The following is a 27821-nucleotide window of genomic DNA, read 5'->3' as shown; positions in this document are numbered from 1 at the left end:
CACCATCACAATGCTACTCAGATGAGAGACTGAAGACTTAGCTGTCAAAGACCATTTTTGTGAAAATGATCCTTCCAGGTCAAAGTAGGTAGGTGGTTCAGATCCCACTCTCTTGGTGGCATTGCCAATTCTATCCCTTTTGGTGGGTACATATGTCAGAGATTTTAGTGTAAGGGCTGTCAGTCTTGCTCCCTTCACAAGCAGTTAGCTAAACAGAATTAGAGAAAAAAAGCAGGGCTATTTGTAGAACTAGGCTGGGATTGTCAAACTTTGAGCCATCTGTAATATAAAGAGGAACCTTTCAGAAACCACACATTCTCACTTACACCAACGTCTTGCCTTTACCTACACACTGTATGCAGCACATATCATTGTATGAAGTGCTGCACATAATAAAACAAAAAAAGGTGTTTTTCTCTGTGGCAAAGGCAAGCAAATGTGTATGGGCTTTTGGTGCAGTGGGAAGGAAGTCAAGCAAGGGTTCTCTTTTTTAAATGATCATCAATTCTGAGGAAGGTTTTACACTTTGACAGTCAGACTTCAGCTGCAAACAGGGTATATAACTGTATGCACAGTTTTGAAAGTCAGGACCCTAATCTCTTGTGCCACAAGTAGATTAGATTCTGATCTGTAAAATAAGAATAATGGATTTCCTCACATGGACACTGTAAGGCTAGTTTAACCGACGTTTGTAAACCATGTAAATGTAATCAGATTTAAAGCTCTGGTATTCACTGGTAAGTATTACTACAATGCATACACAGATCAAAGATCTATACATCCAGCAATCATCACAGCTGCCGAATACATTCCCACCACATGAGGCGCTAGAAATTTTATAACTCTTTGCAATACATAGTGGTTGGGGTTCTCTGTGGTGAAGGGCACATTAAATCTGATTACCGTTAGAGATATGCACACACAGTCCATAGCCTCTGTTTAAACAGTAGGGGAAATGATTTAAAATATTTACAGCTGCAAGTAAAACACAGGATTATAAGACTGGAGGTTCCTCTGAAATCAAAGGCCAAAGCCTAAAGAGATTTGAGGCATCTCACATCACCAGGATAACAAGATTTAATATTCCAACTGGCTTTGAAACCATGATATACAACTTGATTGAAAAGTAACTAATATACAAAGAAGGTCATATCTTCAGCAAGGGTAAATCATCACTCAGAACAATGGAATTCTGCTGCTTTACCCTAGCTGAGATCAAACCCTCCATGTATATGTTAGTTAAATAGATGGATTTAAATTAACAAATAAATCAATGTATTCAAATACATTGTTTCAGAGTTCATGTTTTCAGCATTTCCTTATTCGTCCACTATACAGCTAGAGACAACATCCTTGCTATAGCAAAAGAAGTGTTACAGCTGAAGACAAAGCAACTGCCTTGCCAACCAATCAGAACTTGACTTCAATGGAACTATACTCATTTATACAAAGCCTAGGATTGTGTCCGGAAAATACAAGGGATAGAAGGAGAATGAAGATAGTTTGGGTTTTTTTCCTCTCCACATTTCTACAGTCTTCAAAATAAACGCAATTTTAAGTTTGATTTCCATGACTTTCAAATGTTTAATTTTTAGAACTAGAACACTTCATTTTAAAAAAAAATTCCCTAAAATTAATAAGCCTAAATTTCAATTTAACAAAGTTTTTGCATGGTAATTAATGTTTGCGGAGGTATTGTTGGAGTGGAAGGGGCATTTCTGCACACATGCTGTATTTCTTTTAATGTTTTCCCTAGTTATTTCAGTAGGCAGATAGAGGCTTTCAGACTTTGGACAGCCTATTAAAAATGTATTATTTATTGTGCACAGGAATTGAAACTGATCAAGAATTTCTTTTTAAATGTTGAAAATCCATGGTGAAATGTGTCTGAGTAACAGGTAGGAATCTAATAAGTGTGTCTACATTTGCCGTACAATCATTTTCATACTGTATTAAAACAACAAAATTAGATTTAGTTTTAGACACTATCACTCTTCCCATGATAGTTAAACAACATTAAAGCAGAAGGAAATTGGTTTGCAGTCTCTTACACTGGGCCCCCATACTGGTGGTGTCACAACTAATGTCCCTTTTCAGCAAGAGGATTGTCAACAGCAGCAAGCTCAGAAGCAACTAATTTAATTAGAAGCTATTTTCAAATACATTTCACAGCGATGCATCTCACCATGAAAACTTTCTGTCTGATACACTGAGTATAATGAGTATTATCGTCTAATCAGCACTCCCCCAGTATGTTCAGCTGGAAGCATTGAAAAATAAAGCTTTGTATCACCAATGGGAAAAAAGGCTGATCATAGAAATCTTCAAATGAAATATGTGGTATAGTATATTTCACTCAGCACTGGGACTTGGGATGTAAGGAATAGAGCCTCAGCTGATGTACAGTGTCAGTAATCCACTGCAGTCAATGGACCTGACAATTTATACCAGCTGAAGATCTACCCTGATGAGCCAGAAGTTCATTATTACACTGTGCAAATGAGGAGCATTCTTTCTTCTACAGAGGAAAAATCTTTAGAAGATACCAGCAAACGGACAAAAATTTCAGAGGGCTAAGGTTTTGCTTTTCTTTCTTTGACTGCAGCTTGTCATTCCTCCCCTACCTACTTAAATGGGAGTAGCTAGTTGCCTGGTCCTCCCTTCTCTCCTCCGCCCCCAAGGTTCAGGGAGGCTGCACAGAAGAATAAAGGGATGGTTTTACTCACAGTTCATCTCCCAATAAAGCCCATTAGTTGTCAGTGCAATTCAACATTGAACACAAATGCAGAAAAGAGTTAGCAAAAAAAAGACTGCAGTGTAGCTCACTGCTGCATCTCTCCATTATACAGTCTGAATGTAAATTACTGAGTATCTTGTAAAATCAGCTACTGTGGATCCATATGCACAGACACAGTCAATAAATGTAAACATATATATTTACACACCTACCTACTAAACAACCTAAAAACAATAGAAGTTTTACATTTGAAAGGACTACAGGATCAGGTGTTTAATAAGGAATTATTCTTCTCCTTTACATGCCAACTTGTTGCAATATGACAATTTGTAGCATTTTGATGCATAGCATTATATGGTAATTTTTCATCTATCCCTACATATTACATTTTCATAATCCTGTGGAGTATTTTGTTGAGACTATTGGATTTTAAAATATTATCAACTAAAGCCAAACAAACTGACACAAAAGAAATTCAGACTCAGCTCTCTAGACAGAGCTGAGAGATATTTGGCAATTTCATTCAGCACCTCATCCATAAGTGAGAATGTGCAGAGGCACAGAGAAAATAGAAATGTATTAATTCCATAAGGAGTTTGATTTTATTTTATCTGGAGCATTTGCTGTTTAAAAAAGGAGGCAGTAGCATGCCTTTAAAACTAACATACCTGGCAGCCAGTTTATAGTTTTCCAATTCCTTCTTTAATCTTCTGTTCTCCATCTCCAAATGCTGATTGTAGGTGTACATATCTGGGACAAATCCAATATCTTTACATTCAATTGCACCTTTCTGCATCAGTTCATACCTAGAATAATATAAATGGGTAGACGTTTTACTTTAAGTTCCTTTACCCCCTCCCCAGTGTTTTCCTTCCCATGTTCATGTTTACATTAACTATAATCACTAACACACAAAGCAGCCTTGATCAAAAATTCTCATTTATACTCAGACTTAGTGATATTACCACTCTATGTTATGCCCTATTTTGGTCCCCTTCATTTTAGCATTTTTTCATAACATTTAAAACACATCTTATTTGAGGCATACTGCCTTAACCTCAACAATTGTTCTTTTCCTGCCTTTCTTCTGGTCTATGCTTTCAAAAGAAAAAATATTCACCTCAAATTGTACCCCTTTAAAAGTAGCAGTTTCCAAAGATACACACAGTCCTTTTAGGTCATGTAGTCTCTAACACGCTTGTTTTTCTGAAGGCCTCTAGGACTCAAACAAAGCTATGGAATATGTGGATGAATGACCCTATCAATTGTCCCAAGCATGGAACTCATAGTTTACCTGGAAAAATGTCCCCATAAACATCTTGTCCTTCATTTTACTAATAGCACTCTTTCATATCAGTATTACATTTTTCTCCTTCATTATTTTGGAATCAGCTAATCACAAACACATTTCCCATTGTTCAATGTGATATTTATACATTTTTGTTACTAGCCGGCCAAATCTTGAGCCTACGAGCTTCTGTGATGTAGAACTCTATAACCTGTTCCGTGCTCCACAATTGCAGACCGAGCCATACCTTAGGCAGTGAACAGTGCTTCTTAGGCAGCCACGTACATTTGCATAGTACTCATGCAGCCTCTCAGTCATTCTTGCAACAGTGTCTATGACTTTACCCAGTCTAAACCTCCAACTCTTTAGAGCAATTCAGCTCATGGGTGCGTTGTTACCGGAAATATAGAATCACCCAGCAGAAGGGCAAATTCCACTTTGGCTTGCTGACACTATGAAAAGATAGATGATGCTATCCACGAGAACAGTATCTCCTACGTGTTTGCTTCTGTCAGAGTTCTAGTTGAGCTAGGAGAGAATATGAACTTCAAGATTTGCCAAGACTTTTAAAAAACACATCCATACACAAACTCAAGATCCTATGGGCCCCAGTTAACCCAAGGTGCCTCTGTACCAGTAGAGGTTGTAAAGAAGTTTCCTAGGTTCCACAGCCACAGAGAGTCCTCCCTAGTGCACAGAGGTACAGTACATTGCTTTCTTGGATCTGACTGGGTAACCTGACTCCATTCTCAGGGACAGCGGAGCAGATCCTCAGCTGGTGTAAGTTGCCATAGTTCTTTTGAGGTCAGTGAAACTATGCTCCAAGGAGCTGTGCCAAATTACAACAGCTCAGCATCAGCTCAATGGAGCTGCATCAATTTACACCAGTTGAGGATCTATCCTAGAATCCTTGGGTCTACCAAACCTGATTGCCATAGAAAGATATGTTGGGGCTGAACTTGCTAGTGGAAATCATAACAGCATGTTTTGCTGCACCAAAAAGGCAAATATACTTTTTATGAATCTGTTTTATGCAGTTAGTATGCCTGGCAACAGCAGCCGAAATTAAAACTAGGAAGGATATACTGTACACTAGCTCCTGAACTGGACCCAAACAGCAGGTTTCAAATGAATAATTGCAACATTGCTATGGTTTTCAGATCAATAAAACACATTTGAGAAAGCTAGAAGTTCTGTAGACCATCCTACAAGGGGTGTAAACCATCTAGATCAGCTATCTCAGCAATTGAAAAAAAATATGGCTGTTTCCAATGGGAGTAAAGTTTCAAAGGATGAAGGTGAATGTTAGAAATTATTGTTTCCATGTGTATGTGCTCTGCCTAAGTCAATTGCTTATCTGTGACTTCTGGGTTACCCACGGTTCCTCAGAGGAGTAGGCACTGCCATTCATAGCTAGGAATGAGACGGTCACTCATGCATCTTTTTACCATCAGAAAAGTGATGGGATTTGTGTTATCTTTGAAAATATTCAATAGTATTTAACCAAAGCTAAAATTAACACTAGCATCACTTTTAGTTTTCATACCCAAAATAAGCTTTTGATATCAGGTAGGCTAACCACACTACCCAAGTTATCCTACAAAGGAACTATGACCATATCATTTCATTGTTTAAGTAAAGCTCTCATTAAAATCAAGGGCTCTTTTTGCCAAAAGCAATCTCAGACCATGTATGGTCTTGTCATTTGATGCTAATAAAACATTGGATAATCTAGTTTGTTAATACTTGCATTTTATATTGTGAAAACCATGTTTCAGGATGAACTTTAAGATGGCACTAAATAGCTTATTTTAACTCTCAAACCTCCATTTTGTCCTGGTCTTTTAAGTTTGCCATGCAGCACAAGGCAAGGCTTCCCCTTTTCCTCATTATTTTTTCATTTAGCACTAGAAATCTTGGCAGTAACCACACAGAGTAGCTTTCTAATCCAGTGGGGAAGGGAGTCAGAGTACCAAAGGAAAGATAATATTTAATATGAACCTCTTTCTCTTCCTTCAGTTAATAAGCAGTGTAATATCAGATTACTCCACTCACTGGTCTTTTTCCTCTATGCACTTTCTATCTAGTTGTATTAACTTTTCATTCTCATGGCTTGAGGAAGACCTGAAATATTTAGAAATCATTCTAAGAAACCCATATTAGTTAGGGTTAATTTTTCCCTGCTTTCTGGTGAGGTAAAAATGAATCTTAGAGCTCCCTTTTTCAGTTTGAGTAGAGGTAGAGGAAGAGAACAATTGGTCTCATTATCTTGGTTGCATCTAAAATTATCTATGACACTAATATATATATTCATTCTCAACATTCTCCAACAAGAGTGATATTTTCAAATGTATTTAAGTGATTTAATAGAACTTGTGTTCTTAAGACATTTACACGCTATTGAAAATTCCCACCCAAAAAATCAATCAGGACCATACTGTACTTTCATTTTTAATCAGAACTCTCATTGGATTTCAAGGAACATTATGTCCATTTTAAACAAGGGAAGAGCAATGTATACAGAGATTATGGTCTAATGGCCTCATTTTCAAGAGTCATGGCTGATCTGGAGTCATGGCTAATCAGTGCATCCGAAAAATTCAGGCCCTGGATGTCTCAGGATGGGCACCCAAAATTAATGATAGCTTTTGAAATTGTAGGTCTAAGTCACAAAGGAAGTGCCTGGCAAAACCATGAATTAATACCAGATCTCCTGAGCCCCAGTCCAGCACCTTAGACACAAGTTCATTCTTTGGTGTTTCACAACTTCATGTTTCATATTCAAACAAAACTCAAAATCTCAAATGAAACTAAGCTGCATACCACCAAAGTATAGACCTTGTTTAATCTAATAGCTGGAAAAGTATTAATGAATTTATCCCATCTAAATTAAGCGTATGAGTAGGGCACACTATGAACAGCCATTATTAAATCCGGGCCCAGTGTGGCAAGCCCTTCACATGAGTTGCCCCCAAGTCAAGGTGTACCATGATACCCTTTGATGCCCAGTTAGATTTGCCGGCAGGTACATGGTGCGAGAAGTACAGCCATGGCCTCTCCCTTTTCTGCCCTCTTGATCATGATGGGAAAGTGTTAGGTGCCCTTCCCCCTCTGCACCTAGAACTGCAATCTGTACAGCACCACCACCACCACTGGACAAAGGAGGAGAATCTTTACTCTTCTGTACTGCTCTCCAAGGCTGTGTGTTCGGGATAGACTTGATAAAAAAAATAAAGAAACCCTATATATCTCAGATCATTGCATAACTGCTGGCTACACTAGCTAGAAACCTATGAATGTCATGGGGTAAAACCATCAATATCACCAGTTGGAGATTCAATTTATATATGCTCCTTTTGTCAAGCAAATTTCTCAACAGAACGCCCTAGTATGAAAGCCATCAACTTTCTATATGAAGATACATAGGACATGGATAATTGATGAAGTTAGCTTCTAGCAGAGCTAAGAACCCTGAAAGAGATTTTTCAGAATTAATTGTATTTCATTAAAATTAACATGCTCTTCTCCAAGACAACCATTAAAAACCCATGTCGCATTACTTTTTCAGTGAAAAGGGGAAAAGCATGCTGCCAAAGCAGAAAGTGTGGTTAGGTCTTACTATGTTAAATTTGGCTGGTGAAAATTCATAGAGTATTTATAGCTAGATCGTTCTCGCTCTTTTCTTTTAAAATTTTGAAAGGAATTGTGAAACAAATTAAAGTGTGGTTAGAGCCAAACGTACATAGTACAGGTGGGCATTCTTCAAGCTCTTCACCACAGTTTAACTCGAAATAACCCAAGTACCTACGACATGAGATTCTCAAGAAGAGAGACCACCAACTGTAAGGTTATGATTTAAAGCCCACTGGTGTCTTCCCTGAAATCATGAAATTCAATATGCTTGCAATACAAGCCATAAAACAGATTCAGGTCCCCACAAAAGTTTTGAAGGAACTGGGTGGTGTGATGATTCTGCAGTTGTTAGCTAATGGATGTGGGGATTGATTGATTAGCATGATACTTTATCTTTGGATATCAGATAAAATGTTCAACACTTTGAATATTTAAGATGACATGCTGTGTCACTACCATTCTTATTGGAAATCTCAGTAGCAAGGCCAAGAAAGAACAGAGCATAGAAGTTTAATTATCTCTTTATCCTCAGATTTCAGAGGAACAGCCGTGTTAGTCTGTATTCGCAGACTACTCCTTTTCTTTTATCCTCAGAGTAGCCACTCCAACCTATCACAAAGGCAAATTAGTGGAGACTTGCAGTGCCATGCTGTGCCTGTCTCTTACACACAGAGATTCAGTACAGCTGTATAAGACTTATATATCCATTAACTGCAGTGTACCATAGCAGCCTTACATTAAACACTCAGTAGCACGAGTTTATATTTACAATACAGTGAAAATGTAATATGTACTGACGACTATATACTCACTACTAGGGAAAGATTTTGTTTACTTCTGATTTAATATATGTAAAGTGCACTCTGACATTAAAGTTATAGGTGCTCTACAAATGCATAGGGTTACAAACAAATATATAGATAAAAGACATGGCCTTAAAGATCAGAATGGGTTCCCCTCTGAATGCCCTCCAATGAAGCAAGCAAATCTTTGTCCTTTGTTGTCCTTCCATAGGGCTAGATTTTTAACGTATAGTCTGGCCAGCATAAAGGGCAACACATTGTTGCACTGCCCCTTGAATAGCCTGGGTGGGGGATTGTGACTCCATCATAATCTGCCTCCAGGTTTCTCTGCTGCTCCAGGAAGGAATGATGCTGCACTAGGTCGATACTCAGTGTAGTGAATTTCCCCTCAGGGTGCTGGTACAACTGCACAAAAGAGAATATTGCAACCCTACAGAGTCTGCTTTCCACTCACACTGCTACCCCATAATACCTGTAGCCTATACAAAAGAGAGGGCATACTCTGCACGCCCCCCCCCCCCCACAGTCTGGCATGGCCACACAAACCAGTCTATGCTTTTGTCCATACTAAGTAAAGGTAGATTAGCAAATTAAGTACTCTATTGTCTCAAGTTGCAATATAAACACTAATAATTTTGTCTAATTTAATACAGCATTAGATCTTAGGCAGACTATTACATTTAAGTGGATCATTTGATAAATTAGTCAAGCTCTTTTGGTGTAAATGGGAGAAGTTCTCAACTCATTATTTTCTCATTTTAAATCCCATTAGGACTTGATCACAGCATGGATCAGCTGTACATTAGCAAGAGGAAGGTACCAGTTCAAAGAAGAACTTGATAACACTAATCTGCTCTCACCTCATTAACAGTGTAAATCAGCAATTTAAAACCAGTTTAAAAAACCACTTGCTAGTATCATAAAAATATATTACAAAGGAAGTGCCTTAATTCCCTAGGACTCGATCCTGAAAATCCTTACTTATACAAGTAGTATCAATGAAGTTAAAGGTATTGTCCATGTGAGGAAGAACTACTCATGTGAGCAAAGGTTTGAACGATCAAGCCCATAAACTAGGGTCTGATCCTCTTCTGTTTAGAATCAATGGGAGCTTTGCCACGGATTAAATCTGAACAGGATATGACACTTGCGAAGTTTCAGTTCTATACAAATTTGTCATTTATATCGGTCTAGTATTAGCTGTCTTTTGCCATCAGAGTTACATATCTGATATTAATCATCAACTGCTTACCATCTAAGAGTTACACAGGCTCCTGAATGGTGCTCTTTCTGAATGAATGTATTTAAAATAATGACATTGTATACAGTGTATAAACCATAACCTCTACAGGCAATGCCTGCCTTTGGAAACTCTGTATCAGTAACACCAATGTCTTACAAGTGGCTGGGGCTTGGTCCAATGAACTAGACACAGTGACTCAGGGAGTAATAAAACAAGCAAGAAGTTTCAAGCCTTAAATATGTGTTTCTAAAACGTTAGGCTTTTCATTATGTGAAAAAGACAACTTTTTTTTCAAATTGCATTTTTCCAAAATAGCTTGTCAATCAGCCTAAAAACCCAAACAAAAACCCCCAAAGAATTCCCCCTGGCCTTAAAAGCAAGACTTAGACATTTCAGGTAGATAGGATCCCCACCTCCCACCCAAATTACTTGGAGGGCTTGAAATGGGCTAATGGAAGCCGTATCATTAGAAGCTTGCCAGCAGAGTCACCCCTAGAGATCCATAACATAGCTCTCCCCCCCCCCGCACAGAAGCTGTGTCATTCTGACAGTTAATCAGTAAACAAATTATATGACTTGGAATATATATTTTAAAATTAGTGCATGGAACTCCTATACAGTTCCTCTGCTTGAAAATTGTGGGACAAAAAAATCTCTACAAGCCACTTAAAAATACAGAGAAGAGACCAGAGGTAAGTAATCACAAGGTCACTCTTCTAAGCAGTATTTGACTTAAACTAAAAAGAGAAAACATACAAGGGTAGCCATCACAATTTTCTAACCAGATAAAATGATAAAAGTTGTGCTCATTCTGCCTCAAGAACTGAAGTAACTACACAATAGAACATGCTCCAAACATTTAGACAAGGAAACTGCTATATGCTAGGAGTCCTGTGGCACCTTATAGACTAACAGACGTATTGGAGCATAAGCTTTCGTGGGTTGATACCCACTTCATCGGATGCATGCATGCCACTTTTACAGATCCAGACTAACATGGCTACCCCCCTGATGCTTGCTATATGCTGGGTTTTCAAAAGTGCCCAGATTTTGAAAAGTGAGAACAATAGAAGCTTATGGGTTCTGAGAACTTGTGGTCACTTCATTTAGGTGTCTAAACTGGAGCTGCTGGGGTTCAGCTCTTTTAAAAAATCTGGCCCTAAAATGATTGTTTCCATTCTCAACTTAAGCTTATTTTCTTGAAAAGTAGGTTTCTCCAAGTAAAGTTTGACTTTTGAAGCACAAAGAGGCTGGATTGTCTACATTTATTCCAGAGTCCTCACAGTTAAATGGACATTTTAAAAGTTTTACCATTCAGTTTGAAAGCAGTCAAGGGTTCTAGCCATCCCCATTCTGACCAGGAAATTGCAAAGAAAGTCATCCACAACTTCAGGTGTTTCAGACACTGAATGCTTAGAAGTCAGAACAGATCGCTGAGCCTGAAATTAAAAAGTTTAGTATTTGTTATTGTAAATTTGTGCAATCCCTGAAAAAGATACAAGAACCTATTACTTCCTAGCCCAGTGGGTCTCAAACTTGTTCCACCGCTTGTGCGGGGAAAGCCCCTGGAGGGCCAGGCCGGTTTGTTTACTTGCCGCTTCCACAGGTTCGGCCGATGGTGGCTCCCAGTGGCTGCGGTTCGCTGCTCCGGGCCAATGGGAGCTGCTGGAAGCGGTGATCAGTATGCCCCTTGGCTCACGCCGCTTCCAGCAGCTCCCATTGGCCCGGAGCAGCGAACCACAGCCACTGCGAGCCACGATCAGCTGAACCTGCAGACGCGGCAGGTAAACAAACTGGCCTGGTCCGCCAGGGGCTTTCCACGCACAAGCGGCAGAACAAGTTTGGGAACCACTGTCCTAGCCTATAATCCAATCCCAGGGCCACCCCTCCATCCAATAGTCATTGGAATAAAACAATTCAAGACATCTAGACCATTTGCGTGAAAGTGTGATGCTGTGTATAAGAAAGGTGACCATTTATATCACTGTTGCACTTTATATAAGATTTATGGAAATTGTGCATCATGTAAGGCATCAATGGAAAAGTTACAATCAAGTATAATTATCCTGGTTAAATCCACATATCATGTTTGTATTTGAAGTTATGAATATTGGTTGTGTTGTATTCTTGATGATTGATATCCACCAGAAGGATTTACATCAAGGCTAGAAAGCTATGTATTGATGGCCCATCAAAGACACTCAGCTCTCACAAGGAGCCATTGAAGAAACTCATCACTAGTAGGCCTTCCTACAGATGCCTCAGACAGCACGATACCAATGACCTACCCCTGTGATTCAGCAAACCATGTAAGAACATGTGATATGCTCAGGTGACCCTGGACTCCATCTTGGGCCAGCAATTTTCCACATGCAGCTTTGTTTGGGATAGTAACATCACCGCCACCACACCGGGTCAGACCAAAGGTCCATCTAGCCCCATATCCTGTCCTCCGACAGTGGCCAATGCGAGATACTTCAGAGGGAATGAACAGAACAAAGTACTCATCAAGCGATCCATCCCCTGTCACCCATTCCCAGCTTCTGGCAAACAAGGCTAGGGACACCATTCCTCCCCATCCTGGCTAATAGCCATTGATGGATTTATCCAGTTATTTTCTGACCCGTTATAGTCTTGGCCTTCACAACAGCTTCTGGCAAAGAGTTCCACAGATTGACTGAGCATTGTGTGAAGAAATACTTCCTTTTGTTTTAAACCTGCTGCCTATTAATTTCATTTGGTGACCCCTAGTTCATGTGTTATGAGAAGTAGCAAATAACATTTCCTTATTTACTTTCTCCACACCAGTCATGATTTTATACACATCTATCATATCCCCCCTTAGTCATCTCTTTTCCAAGCTGAATATTCCCCATGTTATTAATTGCTCCTCATAGGGAAGCAGTTCCATACCCCTAATCATTTTTGTTGCCCTTTTCTCAATCTTTTCAAATTCCAATATATCTTTTTTGAGATGAGGTGACCACATCTCCACACAGTATTCAAGATGTAGGTATACCATGGATTTATATAGAGGCAATATGATATTTTCTGTCTTATTATCTACCCCTTTCCTAATTATTCCCAACATTCTGTTAGCTTTGACTCCTACTGCACATTGAGCAGATGGTTTCAGAGAACTATCCACAATGAATCCAAGCTCTCTTTCTTGAGTGGTAACAGCAAATTTAGACCCCATCATTTTATATGTATAGTTGGAATTGTTTTCCCAATGTGCATTACTTTGTATTTATCAACATTGAATTTCATCTGCCATTTTGTTGCCCAGTCACCCAGTAAGTTTCCAGGCACGTGACAGAGGATATAAAAGACCTCGGAGAGATCTCTATTTTGCCTCTTTCCTGCTCAAAATCTCCAGTCTGGGGATTTACAACTAAAAGGGGCATCCTGAACCATGGACTGAACACCTTCTAATCTTTTGGAAGTTACCAGAGAGACTTTACAAGCCAGCAATCTATTCCATCACTTCTACAAACCTCATAAGGACATTGCAATCATTTGTATGTATATAATCTGTTAACCATTTATAACTCTTCTTTTATTAATAAATCTTTAGTAGCTTACTAAGGATTGCCTGATTGTGATATTTGGGTAAGATCTAAAATATATATTGATCTGAAGGCATGTGTCTGATCCTCTGGGATTAGTAAGAATCTCACATATGGTGAATTAGGTTTTCATTAACCCCTCAACACATTAGCTCCCATCCAGATAAACAGGTCTAAGTGGAATGCCTACAGGGAACTGTTTGGCTTCTAGTTAATCAGTGGGGTACTGCAGAAGCTCTTTTGTTACTGGCTAGATGAATATAGTTATAGAATAAGCCACCAGTTTTTGGTAACTGCCTTCTCTATTTCTTGCAGTGCAGTGCACACGGAGAGTGCAGTGTGGCACTCTCAGTGTGGCCCATTCCAAGAACCCGGTCACAGAAGGCTATTACTAAAAAGCAATTTCATTGTTGTTTGGGGGAAGAGGCTATTCATATAGATATGAAGTAGAATGTCAAAATGGCCTCTTTTCTGGATACAAACAAAAATATGTACATGGCAAGTAACTAGAGATGTAGCTTTGCCATTTGCACTTTGGAGTGAAAATTTTAGCCTTAGAAGGTGTATATGATCTTTTTTTAAAATAAAGTAACCACACAAGATTATAATTGTGATGCAAAGGATCCCATAGAATATTTTAGGAGTTTTACAACAAAATTGCAGTACAGCTGCCCATTTGGGCTATTTTCAGAGACAGAGAGAAGTTTGAAACAGACAGGATTTTAGACTGAGATTGCTCTATTCCACGGGCACTGTAAAGTAATGCTCATACCTGCACCTGTCCCTCCCAATCTTTTATCAATTAGTACTGCAATTAATAGTCTAGAGTAGTGGTGGGCAACCTGCAGCCTGTCAAGGTAATCCGCTAGTGAGCCGTGAGACAGTTTGTTTATATTGACCATCCGCAGGCATGGCCGCCTACAGCTGCCAGTGGTTGTGGTTCAGCATTCCTGGCCAATGGGAGCTGCAGCCAGCGCATGCTGCTTTCTGCAGCTCTCATTGGCTGGGAACAGCAAACCGCAGCAACTAGAAGATGTAGGTGGCCATGCCTGCGGATGGTCAATATAAACAAACCGTCTCACGGCTCACTAGCGGATTACCCTGACGGGCTGCAGGTTGCCCACCACTGGTCTAGAGCCTGGATAGAAATAGGAGGAAAATCCCCACACAACCTCCCCTAAATCTCATATGATATGAGCTGCATCTTTATATTCAATTAATACTACCCATTTAAATTAAAGAACCAAGGTCCTCAATTATATGCAACAGGCTATAAATTAATAGTATATGCTTAGTGTCAATACACACTCCAGAATAGTAGTATTTTGACTTACTAGAGATGTATCACAGACAGATACACTCTAGTTGTGAGAATGCCATGGCTTTATAGAATAAGTCTGCTGTCATATAAATGGTCTCCTTTCTATGCTCCTACTGTTCTGTTGGCTCAGTTCAAGTAAATGCTCAACTGACACATCCAAAGGCTACTTAGGAGGGCGAGGCACCTCACCACCACCTGCTCTTAGCATGTGGAAATCTTGTTCGTGCCTGCTGTGCAGGCACAGCATGCTGAAGAATCAAAGAGTGCAGAACGGGGAAGAAAATTGGCAGCATGTGACCTCCAGAGAAGAAAGAGGAGAACCCATGTATCCACATTGCAGATAGAGGTAAGAAACCATTTTCAGGCTCTCTGCACAGATACCACAGCAGAGAATGGTTTGGAAGAGTTATCGGAGGGAAGAGATCAGAAGGAGACCCCATTGATTGGAAGGCATGAGATGCATTGTCCTAGGGATGAGGATTCCATGACCACCACTCCCAAGAGGAGGAAATGGGTGACAGTGGTCGGAGACTCCCTCCTAAGGGGGACGGAGTCATCCATCTGCCGGAAAGCTCAAGAAGTGTGCTGCTTGCCTGGAGCTAGAATTCAAGATGTGACAGTGTCTGAAGTCTGATCAAGCCCTCAGACTGCTCCCCCTTCCTACTTCTCCATGTGGGAATCAATGATACTGCCAAGAATGACCTTGAGTGGGTCATTGCAGACTATGTGGCTCTGGGAAGAAGGATAAAGGAGTTTGAGGTGCAAGTCGTGTTTTCATCCAGCCTCCCTGTTGAAGGAGAAGACCCAGGTAGGGACCATCGAATTGTGGAGGTAAATGCATGGTTGCACAGATGGTGTCGGAGAGAGGACTATGGATTCTTCGACCATGGGCTGTTGTTCCAGGAAGAAGGATTTCTAGGAAGAGATAGACTCCACTTAACAAAGAGAGAGAAGAGCATCTTCGCAGGCAGGCTTGCTAACCTAGTGAGGAAGTGTCGAGGTTCCTTCCCCACTCTGAACGCTAGGGTACAGATGTGGGGGCCTGCATGAAAACCTCCTAAGCTTACTTTTACTAGCTTAGGTTAAACTTCCCCAAGGTACAAACTATTTTACCTTTTGCCCTTGGACTTTCGCTGCCACCACCAAACGTCTAACCGGGTTTATTATTGGGAAAGCCGTTTGGAAATGTCTCCCCCCCCCCAAATCTTCACCAAAACCTTGCACCCCCCCACCCTTCCTGGGGAAGGTTTGATAAAAATCCTCACTAATTTGCTTAGGTGACCACAGACTCAAACCCTTGGATCTTAAGAACAAGAAAAGAAGCCTTCAGTTTCTTACAAGAAGAATTTTAATAGAAGTAAAAAGAATCATCTCTGTAAAATCAGGATGGTAAATACCTTACAGGGTAATTAGATTCAAAACAGAGAATCCCTCTAGGCAAAACTTTAAGTTACAAAAAGACACAAAGACAGGAATATCCATTCTATTCAGCACAGCTTATTTTCTCAGCCATTTAAAGAAATCATAATCTAACGCATATCTAGCTAGATTACTTACTAAATTCTAAGACTCCATTCTTGTTCTGTCCCCAACAAAAGCATCACACAGACAGACCCTTTGTTTCTCTCCCCACCCAGCTTTGAAAGTATCTTGTCTCCTCATTGGTCATTTTGGTCAGGCACCAGCGAGGTTATCCTAGATTAACCCTTTACAGGTTAAAGGGTTTTCCTCTGGCCACGAGAAATTTTAAAAAGGTGTTTACCCTTCCCTTTATATTTATGACAGGAGGGCTTTAAACTAGGTCACCAGCTGCTGGCGAACCTAAGTCTGGAGGTAAGTGGGATACCGGAAGGAAACACGAGGAGGGTGCAACAGGGGAGGTCTCCCGATTCATACTGAGAAAGTAGGGCAATTAGCTAGTTATCTCAGGTGCCTGTATACGAACGCAAGAAGCCTGGGAAACAAACAGGAAAGATTGGAAGGCCTGGCACAGTCAAGGAACTATGATGTGATTGGAACAACAGAGGGGTAACTCACATGACTGGAGCACTGTCATTGATGGGTATAAGCTGTTCAGGAAGGACAGGCAGGGAGAAAAGGTGGAGGAGTTGCACTGAATGCAAGAGAACAGTATGACTGCTCACAGCTGCAGTATGAAACTGGAAAAAAGCCTGTTGAGTCTCTTTGGGTTAAGTTTAGAGGCAAGAGCAACAAGGGTGATGTCATGGTGGGTGTCTGCTATAGATCACCAGACCAGGGGAGGAGATAAACCAGGCTTTCTTCAGACAACTAACAGAAGTTTCCAGTTCACAGGCTCTGGTTTTGGTGGGGAACTTCAGTCACCCTGACATCTGCTGGGAGAGCAATACAGCAGTGCACAGACAATCCAGGAAGTTTTTGGAGAGCGTTGGGGACAATTTCCTGGTGCAAGTGCTAGAGGAACCAACTAGGAGGTGGGCTCCTCTTGACCTGCTGCTCACCTGCTGAAGAACTGGTAGGGGAAGTGAAAGTGGGTGGCAACCTGGGCAGCAGTGACCACGAGATGGTAGAGTTCAGGATCCCGACAAGAGGAAGAAAGGAGAGCAGCAGAATACGGACCCTGGACTACAGAAAAGCAGACTGACTCCCTCAGAGGACTGATGGGCAGGATCACCTGAGAGGCTAATATGAAGGGGAAAGGAGTCCAGAAGAGCTGGCTGTATTTTAAAGAAGCCTTATTGAGGGCACAGGAGCAAGCCATCCCAATGTGCAGAAAGAATAGCAAATATGGCAAGTGACCAGCTTGGCTTAACAGAGAAAACTTTGGTGAGCTTAAAACACAAAAAGGAAGCTTACAAGAAGTGGAAACTTGAACAGGTGACTGGGGAGGAGTATAAAGATATTGCTCGAGCATGCAGGGGTGTAATCAGGAAGGCCAAAGCACAATTGGAGTTGCAGCTAGCAAAGGATGTGAAGGATAACAAGAAAGGTTTCTACAGGTATGTTAGCAACAAGAAGGTGGTTAGGGAATGTGTGGGACCCTTAATGAATGGGAGAGGCAACCTAGTGACAGATGTGGAAAAAGCTGAAATACTCAAAACTTTTTTTTGCCTTGGTCTTCACGGACAAGGTCAGCTCACAGACTGCTGCACTGGGCAGCATAGCCTCGGGAGGCAGTGAGCAGCTCTTGGTGGTGAAAGAACAGGTTAAGGACTATTTAGAAAAGCTGGACGTGCACAAGACCATGGGGCCAGATCTAATGCACCCAAGAGTGCTGAGGGAGTTGGCTGATGTGATTGCAGAGCCATTGGCCTTTATCTTGGAAAACTCATGGCAAGTGGGGGAGGTCCCAGGAGACTAGAAATAGGCGAATATAGTGCCCATCTTTAAAAAAGGGAAGAACTACAGACCGGTCAGCCTCACCTCAGTCCCTGAAAAAATTATGGAGCAGGTCTTCAAGGAATCCATTTTGAAGCACTTGGAGGAGATGAAGATGATCAGGAACAGTCAACATGGATTCACCAAGGGCAAGTCATGTCTGACCAACCTAATTGTCTTCTATGATGAGACAACTGACTCTTGATACTGTCTCCCACTGTATTCTTGCCAGCAAGTTAAAGAAGTATGGATTGGACGAATGGACTATAAAATGGATAAAAAGCTGTCTAGATAGTCAGACTCAATGGGTAGTGATCAACGGCTCGATATCTAGTTGGCAGAGTGCCCCAGGCGTTGGTCCTGGAGCCAGTTTTGTTCAACAACTTCATTAATTATCTGGACAATGGGATGGGTTGCACCCTCAGCAACTGGGGGTGGGGGGAGAAAAGAGGTAGATAAGCTCGAAAGTAGGGCTAGGGTCCAGAGGGACCTAGACAAATTGGAGGATTGGGCCAAAAGAAATCTGATAAGGTTGAACAAGGACAAGTGCAGAGTCTTGCACTTAGGATGGAAGAACCCCATGCACTACTACAGGCTGGGGACAGATTGGCTAAGCAGCAGTTCTGCAGAAAAGGACCTGGGGATTACAGTGGATGAGAAGCTGGATACAAGTCAGCGTGCCCTTGTTGCCAAGAAGGCTAACGTCATCTTGAGCTGCATTAGTAGGAGCATAGCCAGCAGATTTAAGGAAGTAATTATTGCCATCTATTTGGCACTGGTGAGGCAAAATCTGGAGTATTGCATCCACTTTTGGGGGCACCCCACTACAGAAAGTATGTAGCACTACTTTTCAATCCTTACTCTCTGTATAGGTTAACAACAATTGGCTCCTGTGCTCTTTTAAATCATCCATGGCCCTGGGCAATTGCCCCCCACACATCAGCAGGCTTAATTACATGACAGCTTACAATGTAGAGCTGTGTTCTAAGGTATGTATGTGTAGATAAAAAAATTTATCAGAGAAGAATGAATAATTTATTATTCCAGAGGGCATTCTGCACCAAAAAGACAAATTCTGTGCACAATATTTTAAAATGCTGCAAAATTCTGCAAATTTTGTTTGTCAAATAAACGTGGAGGCTCCAAAATGGCATTGGGGAGCCCAGAACACTGGCTGCATAGATGTGGAAGATCACTGTGCAGCTCCTCCTAGGACATGGACTCAGCAGTGAGGCTGCACCAAACCCTGAGACAGCACAAGGACGGGGCGTGCCCCAAAAACACCCCAAGGCCATGCCCCTCTGTGCCAGGTGCACCAGGTGTGGGCAGGATGGCTCAGCAAAGCAAGATCCAAGTGTGGAGGGACTTAGTGCGGGGGGATCCAGGTGTGGGTTGAGAAGGTTCAGTGTGAGGCAATCGGTGTGGGCAGCTCAGTTGGGGAACTGGGTGAGGGGAGGGAGGAAATCTGGATTCACAGGGGCTTGTGGGGGGGGGGGGTAAAACAGTAATGGGACTCTGCAAGAGGGGCCCGGTGAAGGTAGTTGGGGTTCAGCAGTGGAGGAGTGGGTGTGGGGGGAAGATGGAGCTCAGCAGGGGATCTAGATGCAGCTGCTGGATGGGATGGGGATCCACGTGCGGGGGGAGTGGGAAGAGGGAACTGTGGTTCAGCAGAAGGGTCTGGTTATGAGGGGGTCTGTATGCACAGGGTGTGAGGGAGCAGCTCCCTGTACAGGGATCCCTCCCCCTGCAGCGGAGGAGCAATTGGTGCAGGAAGTGGAGTGTGCAGAGCTTCTTTCAGCTGGGAGAGAAAACTGGGGTTGGGTTGGGCCTGGCCCTGATGCTGTGCAGGGGAAAAGCAAGTCTTGTCCTCCCCAGCCCAGCTGGGACTAGCAGCTGGGCCTAGTACAGGGTAGGAGGCACCTGCTGGGTCTTCCCCAGGCCCACCTCCTACCCCACAGTGATTTACCTCTTCGCTAGCTGCCCTGGGGCCCCACAACATAACGTTGGGGAAGGCTGCATGACCACTCTTGGGGCTTCTCTTTGCTTCCCTGTCAGAAAGTCATTTTTCTGCAGAGAGGCAAAGAAATTTACAGGGGACAGATTGGGCACATGCGCAGTGGCATATTTTGTTTTGGGATACTAAAATAAGACATTTTCTCATCTCCTACAAAAAAGCTTACTCCAAGTTCTTCCCGCAGCATTTTCACCCACTTCCGTGGAGACCCCTTCTCACAGGATCAAGCCCACTGGCAGTTTTTCCATACAAACTGACAGAATACTTAGAGGGTCATCAGTACCCAAATATAGTTTCAAAAGTTCATTAACAAGCTAACGCCTGAAGTTTTCATCTTCAAAGATTCCACAATCTTTCATTAGCATTCATCTCAGACTAGTGAGTGGGGGTTCATTGTGAAAAGACAGTTACCTTTTCCTGTAACTGGAGTTCTTTGAGATGTGTTGCTCACGTCCATTCCATATTAGGCATGTGCGCTCAACACATGCACCCGTGCCTTAAGTTTTTCCCCTCTGCAGTATCTGTAGGGGACCAGCTCTGGCACCCTCGGGAGTGGCACCCTCATGGCGCTGTATAAGGGATACTGTCAGCTCCCCCCCATCCTCAGTTCCTTCTTGCCAGAACCTCTGACCCTGGGGAAGGAGGGCAGGTCATGGAATGGACATGAGCAACACATTGATGAACACCAGTTACAGAAAAAGGTAACTGTCTTTTCTTCTTTGGTTACTTGCTCATATCCATTCCATACTAGGTGACTCCAGTAGCCCTGGAAGTGGGTAGGAGTTCACGGATACGTGGATTGCAACACAGCTCTGCCGAACCCAGCGTAGTCCCTGGCCTGCTGAGTGATGGCATAATGAGAGGTAAACATGTGCACAGAGGACCACGTTGCGGCTTTACAGATGTCCTGGATAGGGATGTGCGCCAGGAAGGCCGCTGAAGATGCCTGCACTCTTGTCAAGTGGCATCTGAAAAATCGGTGGTGGCGGAACCCGCACCAGGTCCTTATGCATGAGGTGATCCAATTGGAAATCATAGAATATTAGGGTTGGAAGGGACCTCAGAAGGTCATCCAGTCCAACCCCCTGCTCAAAGCAGGACCAATCCCCAACTAAGTCATCCCAGCCAGGGCTTTGTCAAGCCTGACCTTAAAAGCTTCTAAGGAACTGGGGGGGGGGGAGGCGGCGGGGGGAAGGATAGCTCAGTGGTTTGAGCATTGGCCTGCTAAACCCAGGGTTGCAAGTTCAATCCTTGAGGGGGCCATTTAGGGATCTGGGTCAAAAACTGGGGATTGGTCCGGCTTTGAGCAGAAGGGGTTAGACTAGATGACCTCCTGAGGCGCCTTCCAACCCTGATATTCTATGATTCTAAGGAGATTCCACCACCTCCGTAGGTAATGCATTCCAGTGTTTCACCACCCTCCTAGTGAAAAAGTGAGGACACTGGGTGACCCTTCATCCTATCCACTATAGCGATGAAGAGTGGAGTCGATTTACAGAAAGCCTTGCCCAATAAAAACCATTCTGACTTCTTCACACCTAGGGTCTGTCAGGATCTGCTGGTACTCAGGAATTTTCTGTCCAAGAAATGCTAAAAGAGACTCCAAACAAGATGGGAGGTGGTAGAACAGAGACTGTCAAGAAAATGCATTAGAAGAGATTCCTTCTAAACTTATTCAGCTGGAAGCAAGGAAGGAAGAACAACAAGAAAGTGCTGAAGATTCCTTTTTCCATATGGAAAAAGCTACAGTTACTTTTGACAGCCATTACATTCTGGGATCACCCACCACATTACTTTATACTGTCCAAGACACTGTTCAAGGCAAGGACAACAGCCAACGTAATGAGGTGTAACAAACAGGACAAATTAGCTGCCATCCTTGTTTCAGTACTAAGGAATCCCCCTTGAGCAGGGGAGCTCTGCATGTAAACCACCAAACCACTCCCAAAATAGGGGTGAAGCAGCATGATAGAGCAGAGCTCCACTATGCCCTATCTTCTGTTGGCAACAGGTCCCGAGAGCTTACACCAATGGTGTAAGTTGAGCTGCTCCATGCAGCTCTAGCTTGCACTGGAACTGTGCAGTTTAGGATCCAGGAGACACACCTAGTTCCCTAATTGGCCCCTATTTCCAGTGTACTCAAGCAGAAATCTCAAAAAGCGGACAATCTGCCCCTTATCTCTTGCAGGAACACACGTTTAATCACAGCCCTAGTATTTTCCTTTCCCCCCCCCTCCCCAAGATGGGGGATGCTAACACATCCTAGCTGTTTGGCACATAGTAGTCTTGGTTTACTGAAAGTGCTAGTTATTCAAATTAAAGACAATTTCTTCTCTTCTTGAGTTTTACAGCCTATGTTTGATCTTCTTAGAGAAAATGAAAGCCATGGACACCAACTCTAAATAACCATGATTTCTAAATTCAGGGTGTGGGCTGTGTAATGCTTACTATACTTTTGGATACCTACTTGATCTATGCACCACAATTGCATAAATACTGCATTTCCTTAAAGTCTGCATTTAAATAGTGGATGAAATTCTTTTATTATGGAACCGGGTGTAAAATATACAACAATTGAACTGAAGTTACAGGGGAAGTGGAGGTGTGCCAGGACATTAGTTTATGGTGGAATTTAGCCAAGACAGAGGAACTACCACTTGTAAAACGTGCCAGGGAATCTCATGGCTACAAATATTCATTGCTTCAGTTTTGCTTCAGATAAAGATGCGTTTCTTAGCACAGTGTGGGGATATTGATTCAGTAGGCAATCGGAGAGAAGACTAGTACTTGCCGAGTAATCAAAACCACTTGCTTCAACACCTGGGTTATCTAGTAAATGAGCACTGAACAACCTAGCAGATACTCCTCATAAAATATGCAGCAAACATTATGAAAGCATTAAGGCAAACAACAAGTGTGATTAAAAGTAAGTTTGTTTTGCACTACAGATCCTACCATCTAATGAAAATGATTGACATACTGTTGCCAAAAAACTATGATTTACAGGGAAAATTGTATTAAATATCTCAATACCAAGTCCAGAAGCAAAGAGAAACCTTTTAGCTTGAACACAAGAAATCATATTGAACTTGAGGCTAACTATGCACGTGGTGCGTTTTGCTATCAATGCTGCAGGAAGCTTCAGCACACACACACCCTCAAGTGTACCATATATCAAGTGTTTCTGTGTAGCAGTCTTACAATTCAATAAAGACTTATCACACAGCTGAAAGATCAGGCAGTTGTACTCTGTCAAAAGATTAGACTAGTAAGATTCTCAGTTGTTCTGGGGTGGTTTTTTACTATTATTTTTAAGTGTCAAGGTACATAGTCAGATGGTAACTACAGCGGATTTCTGAAGAATTTCAGTTTAAAACTTTTTTTTAAGAATTGGAAATATTTGAATCTGCTTTCAGATGTACCTCTTATTTTCAGATTTCTTCCATCCAAGGTTTAATATTGACCACAGAACTGATGAGTTTACTTACACACACAAGCACACGATGAAGTACATCTTCCCTCAGTTGTCACTGAGAACTAGTCACTTTCATTTAAAAAAAAAAAAAAGTTATATTCATTTGCCTTTGCAGAACAAAGATTGACAATCTCTCACTGCATAAAGGAAGAAAATATAAAAAGTTGATGGTATAATGGAAAGGAAAGATACCTTACTATGTGATTATAGTAAGCCAAACCAAGTAATTTTTCTGCAACTGGAAATAGCATCTGAACTCACTCTGACATACTTAAAAAAAAGTAACACCGAACCACACCCCACTATGTTCAAGTTGTGATCAATTCAAATTCTCAGGGGTTTTCTTAGTCCCGCCTAAAGGTGGGTAGCTGGCTGGCTCTGTAGGGAAACACACGATCTGGCCCTAGCAGCAGGATAAGTTTTCATAGAATCATAGAATATCAGGGTTGGAAGGGACCTCAGGAGGTCATCTAGTCCAACCCCCTGCTCAAAAGCAGGACCAATCCCCAATTAAATCATCCCAGCCAGGGCTTTGTCAAGCCTGACCTTAAAAACTTCTAAGGAAGGAGATTCCACCACCTCCCTAGGCAACGCATTCCAGTGTTTCACCACCCTCCTAGTGAAAAAGTTTTTCCTAATATCCAACCTGAACCTCCCCCACTGCAACTTGAGACCATTACTCCTTGTCCTGTCCTCTTCCACCACTGAGAATAGTCTAGAACCATGCTCTCTGGAACCACCTCTCAGGTAGTTGAAAGCAGCTATCAAATCCTCCCTTATTCTTCTCTTCTGCAGACTAAACAATCCCAGTTCCCTCAGCCTCTCCTCATAAGTCATGTGTTCCAGATCCCTAATCATTTTTGTTGCCCTTCGCTGGACTCTTTCCAATTTATCCACATCCTTCTTGTAGTGTGGGGCCCAAAACTGGACACAATACTCCAGATGAGGCCTCACCAATGTCGAATAGAGGGGGACGATCACGTCCCTCGATCTGCTCACTATGCCCCTACTTATACATCCCAAAATGCCATTGGCCTTCTTGGGAACAAGGGCACACTGCTGACTCATATCCAGCTTCTCGTCCACTGTCACCCCTAGGTCCTTTTCCGCAGAACGCTAAGAGCCAGCCTACAGTAGGGAGGGATGAGGTGGGCTTCTCTTTTAGTGAGCCCCCTGCTTTGTGTCTCAGCATTTTGGGGTTCTTGGTGTTATTTTGAATTCTAAGAAAAAAAATAGTGTCACATTACAGCCTTCCAACAAGAGTATTTAGGTTTTTAAAATTAACTTGTGGGTGTATGCTGTGAACATAACACTTACAATCCCACCACACCACTACGTGGTAGTCTATTGCGCTTTAAAAAAAATCAAATTCTAAAAGGTAAAAGTATCCAAAATACTAGTTGTTAAATGAGTGATAATTTGACCACAGCTCTCATTCGGCCAAGCAACTAGGTATATACTTTTGTTTTTTTAATAAAAAGCATGTGAGTAATTCTATTCCTATTCAGCAAAGCATTTAAGCGCATGTTACATAGTGATTAAAGCACATGCTTCAATGGAACTTAAACATATGGGTAAAGGGCTTGGTTTAATCAGGGCCTAAATATTTTATTTAGCTCATTCCATTTAGAGAAAAGGATACTTAGACCACATTTTAGTGAATTAAGTCTACTATTTTCCTTAAAATATTGAGCAATGCATGAAATATACAACAAGACAAGCAAACAGTGAATAGAAGAGTATCAGGGTGGATGGAAATGAATTCATTTAAGCATTGTTCTCACAGTGACATCATATATAAAATGTTTCTAGAGATTTATGCCATAAGAAATATAAAATGCTCTATCTATACTTATATTCAATAATTAAGCGTGTTCAATGTCTAAACTTTAAGCCGATAGAAATCAGTTTTATTACTGATGGATTCTTAACAGTATTTTGAAAACTCTTACTATAATTTGTGCATCTTCAGCCTGCTCCTGTATTGTCTGTAAAGCCTTTACCAGATCTTCATCACCTTCCAGGAGACTAATATCATCATCTGCTGGAACCTAAACCCAAATATAAATGAAGTCAGATCAATGAATATTTTAAATGGATTGTACTTTCTTCCAGAAGATAATTAAGTCCCAACAGCACACAGTTAAAAATAAAAAGTCTTATGCTAGTAGCCATATTAGGAGCTTGGTGTTATAATTACACAACTGATTATTGTTCTACTTGGTACTGAAGCATACAATTTAAAAAAAAAAAAAAAAAAGGAGGTATCACACACTCAGTGATATCCTTGCCCTATGTAAATCAGTGACAAAACTCCATTGACTTCTTTGGGGATAGACTTTCAACCCTGATCTCTTGGCACTTGATCCAAGGCTCAGTGGAAAGATTCTCATGGATTTCACCTGGCTTAGGGTGAGAGCCTGCTGTCTGACAGTGTAGATTCTGGGGGGGAAGAATAGACTCACTGCTGGCACAGCCCAGGATAAAAGTCTCTCCTCAGTAGCACTTTCTGCTAACCACTGCTTCAGTCCTACAGTGGCGTCATCTCCTCACAACTTGGTCCTCCAGGTAGGTCCCTTAGAAGTCTCACCCTTTCAGAGGTATCACTGTCTCACATGAGCAGTATCCCACACATTTTAATTACCACCACAGTATTTTCTGCTCAAACTAGATTCCTTTACAGTCCTACTTCTCTCAGAGAAAGAAATTCCCAGGTCTCCCTCAGCCTTCACCAACAAAGCACAGAAAATCCCCGAGAAACCAAACCTCAATAAAGCAGCTTCTGTCCCTCCAGACTTGATCTTTTAATCCCACAAGGTTCTCCCCAGCATCCTGGTATAGAACACCCACACTACTTCTCCTATCCTAAGCACAAAATTAGTTCCTCTCCTACAGCCACCCTATGATTCCTTTACCCTCTACTCTAACCCTCACCCATGCACCCCCTCTTGTAGTTTCCACTTCCCTGCTTTATGAGAAGACACAGCTCCTCCTCAGCTGGGTCTGATAACAAATCAATCCTGACACACCCTCCTAGTGCTCTCCAGCTCCTACTCACACTTTGTTCACCAGTGTGGGGTTTACAGTTCTTCACACAGCTGCTATTCAGAAAGAGATCGAGCACAGGCTTGAGTTAGAGGATTTTGTTTATATCAAAGACCAAGACATTAATATACTGAAAACAATATCCAAGAAAGCAAAGATATATTATATGATAATATAAACATATTTAAATAATGAGTAAGCTGAAATTAGCTCACTATGAATAAGCTGAAATCAGCTAAACTGAGTTACTGTTACCTTTTAAAAATTATTTAAATGGAAATAAGACATAATAAATCAAATGTTACTAGTTCTTTTTATTAAATGAAAATATATGCTTAATATCAAGCATATTTTAAAGTATGCTTCATAAAAGAGGATTTACTTCTTTGGTGCTAAGATACAGTATGGTGCATTTAAATAAAAAGAGATGGTTACTACAATACAGATCTTTCTTAAGACTATCTCCTAAGTTTTGAGATCTACTTTTGAAAGGTACTATAAAAGAAAAAGGTATTATTATTATTGGCAATATTATTAAGTAAATTACCTCTTCATATTGATAATCATCTTCTGAGTCTTCTGTAATGGTAACTTCTGTATGTTTTGTCAAGTCTAAACCAGCTGACGTATTTGGTGCTTTCCAATGAGAAAACAATTGTATATGACCATTAAAAAAAACACAGTTATTCATAAATCAGTCCTTATCAGCCTCTCCCCTGTTCTATGTAAGGCCAAATTTCACATATTTAGGGCTAATTTTGGCTCTTGGATGCCCAGTGAAAGGCATGTCTCTGCATTCAAGAACAGAATTTAGCACTCAAACTTTTCATTGCAGGACTGCACAGCACTAAAATACCACCTATTTGCTCTGCTATAGCTAGATACCAGTTGCTGTGCTTCATATAAACAATAAGCCAAACTCTACTCTCAGGTACACAGTTACAGTGGCTATGTTGGATCATATTAAAGAAGTTCTGTATTAAAATCACAAATGAGTTTGATTCCCCAGAGTTTAAATTCCAGGGTATTACTAATTAAGAGGTCTCTTGGTTTTTGGTGCTGTTTCTCTCCCTCTGTGTGAAACTTGCAAGCTGCTAATTGTGTTAGTACATTCTAAGACAGAGTCTGTTCTCAAAGCAATTCACAGAGAGAGAGACTCAAAGCAATACTCTAACAACAGAAACAGCACCCAGAGACTCCCCACCCTTTTGTTGTATTACCAATTGTGATTAAAATAGAGATAGAGGATGTATGTGGATGGATGCTTGGTGTGGATAATAACTGAATGATCAGGGAGGTGCCAGCCTAAGAATCCAGTGTCCATCGGCTGAAGAAG

General features: G+C 41.5%; 1 protein-coding gene across 3 annotated transcripts in view; it reads right to left on the bottom strand.

Moving 5' to 3' along the window:
• Positions 1–27291, bottom strand: part of SPAG16 (sperm associated antigen 16) — a 722869-nt gene extending 695578 nt beyond the window's left edge. For 2 of the 3 annotated variants that reach the window (XM_073306724.2, XM_073306725.2), the window contains exons 1-4: positions 27033–27291; positions 25393–25491; positions 11016–11143; positions 3406–3543 (exon numbers count right to left, since the gene is read on the bottom strand). In XM_073306724.2, coding sequence (XP_073162825.1) covers positions 3406–3543; positions 11016–11143; positions 25393–25491; positions 27033–27176 — 509 coding nt within the window. In that variant the 5' untranslated portion in view covers positions 27177–27291. Of the gene's footprint in view, positions 1–3405; positions 3544–11015; positions 11144–25392; positions 25492–27032 lie in introns of those variants that run through there. The other variant, XM_073306726.2, reaches the window with a different exon arrangement.
• Between the last annotated feature and the right edge of the window lie 530 nt (positions 27292–27821).

The sequence above is a fragment of the Lepidochelys kempii genome, chromosome 11 (genome assembly GCF_965140285.1).
Source record: "Lepidochelys kempii isolate rLepKem1 chromosome 11, rLepKem1.hap1, whole genome shotgun sequence".
Taxonomy (NCBI): Eukaryota; Metazoa; Chordata; order Testudines; family Cheloniidae; genus Lepidochelys; species Lepidochelys kempii.
This window is presented reverse-complemented; position numbering and strand designations above follow the sequence as displayed.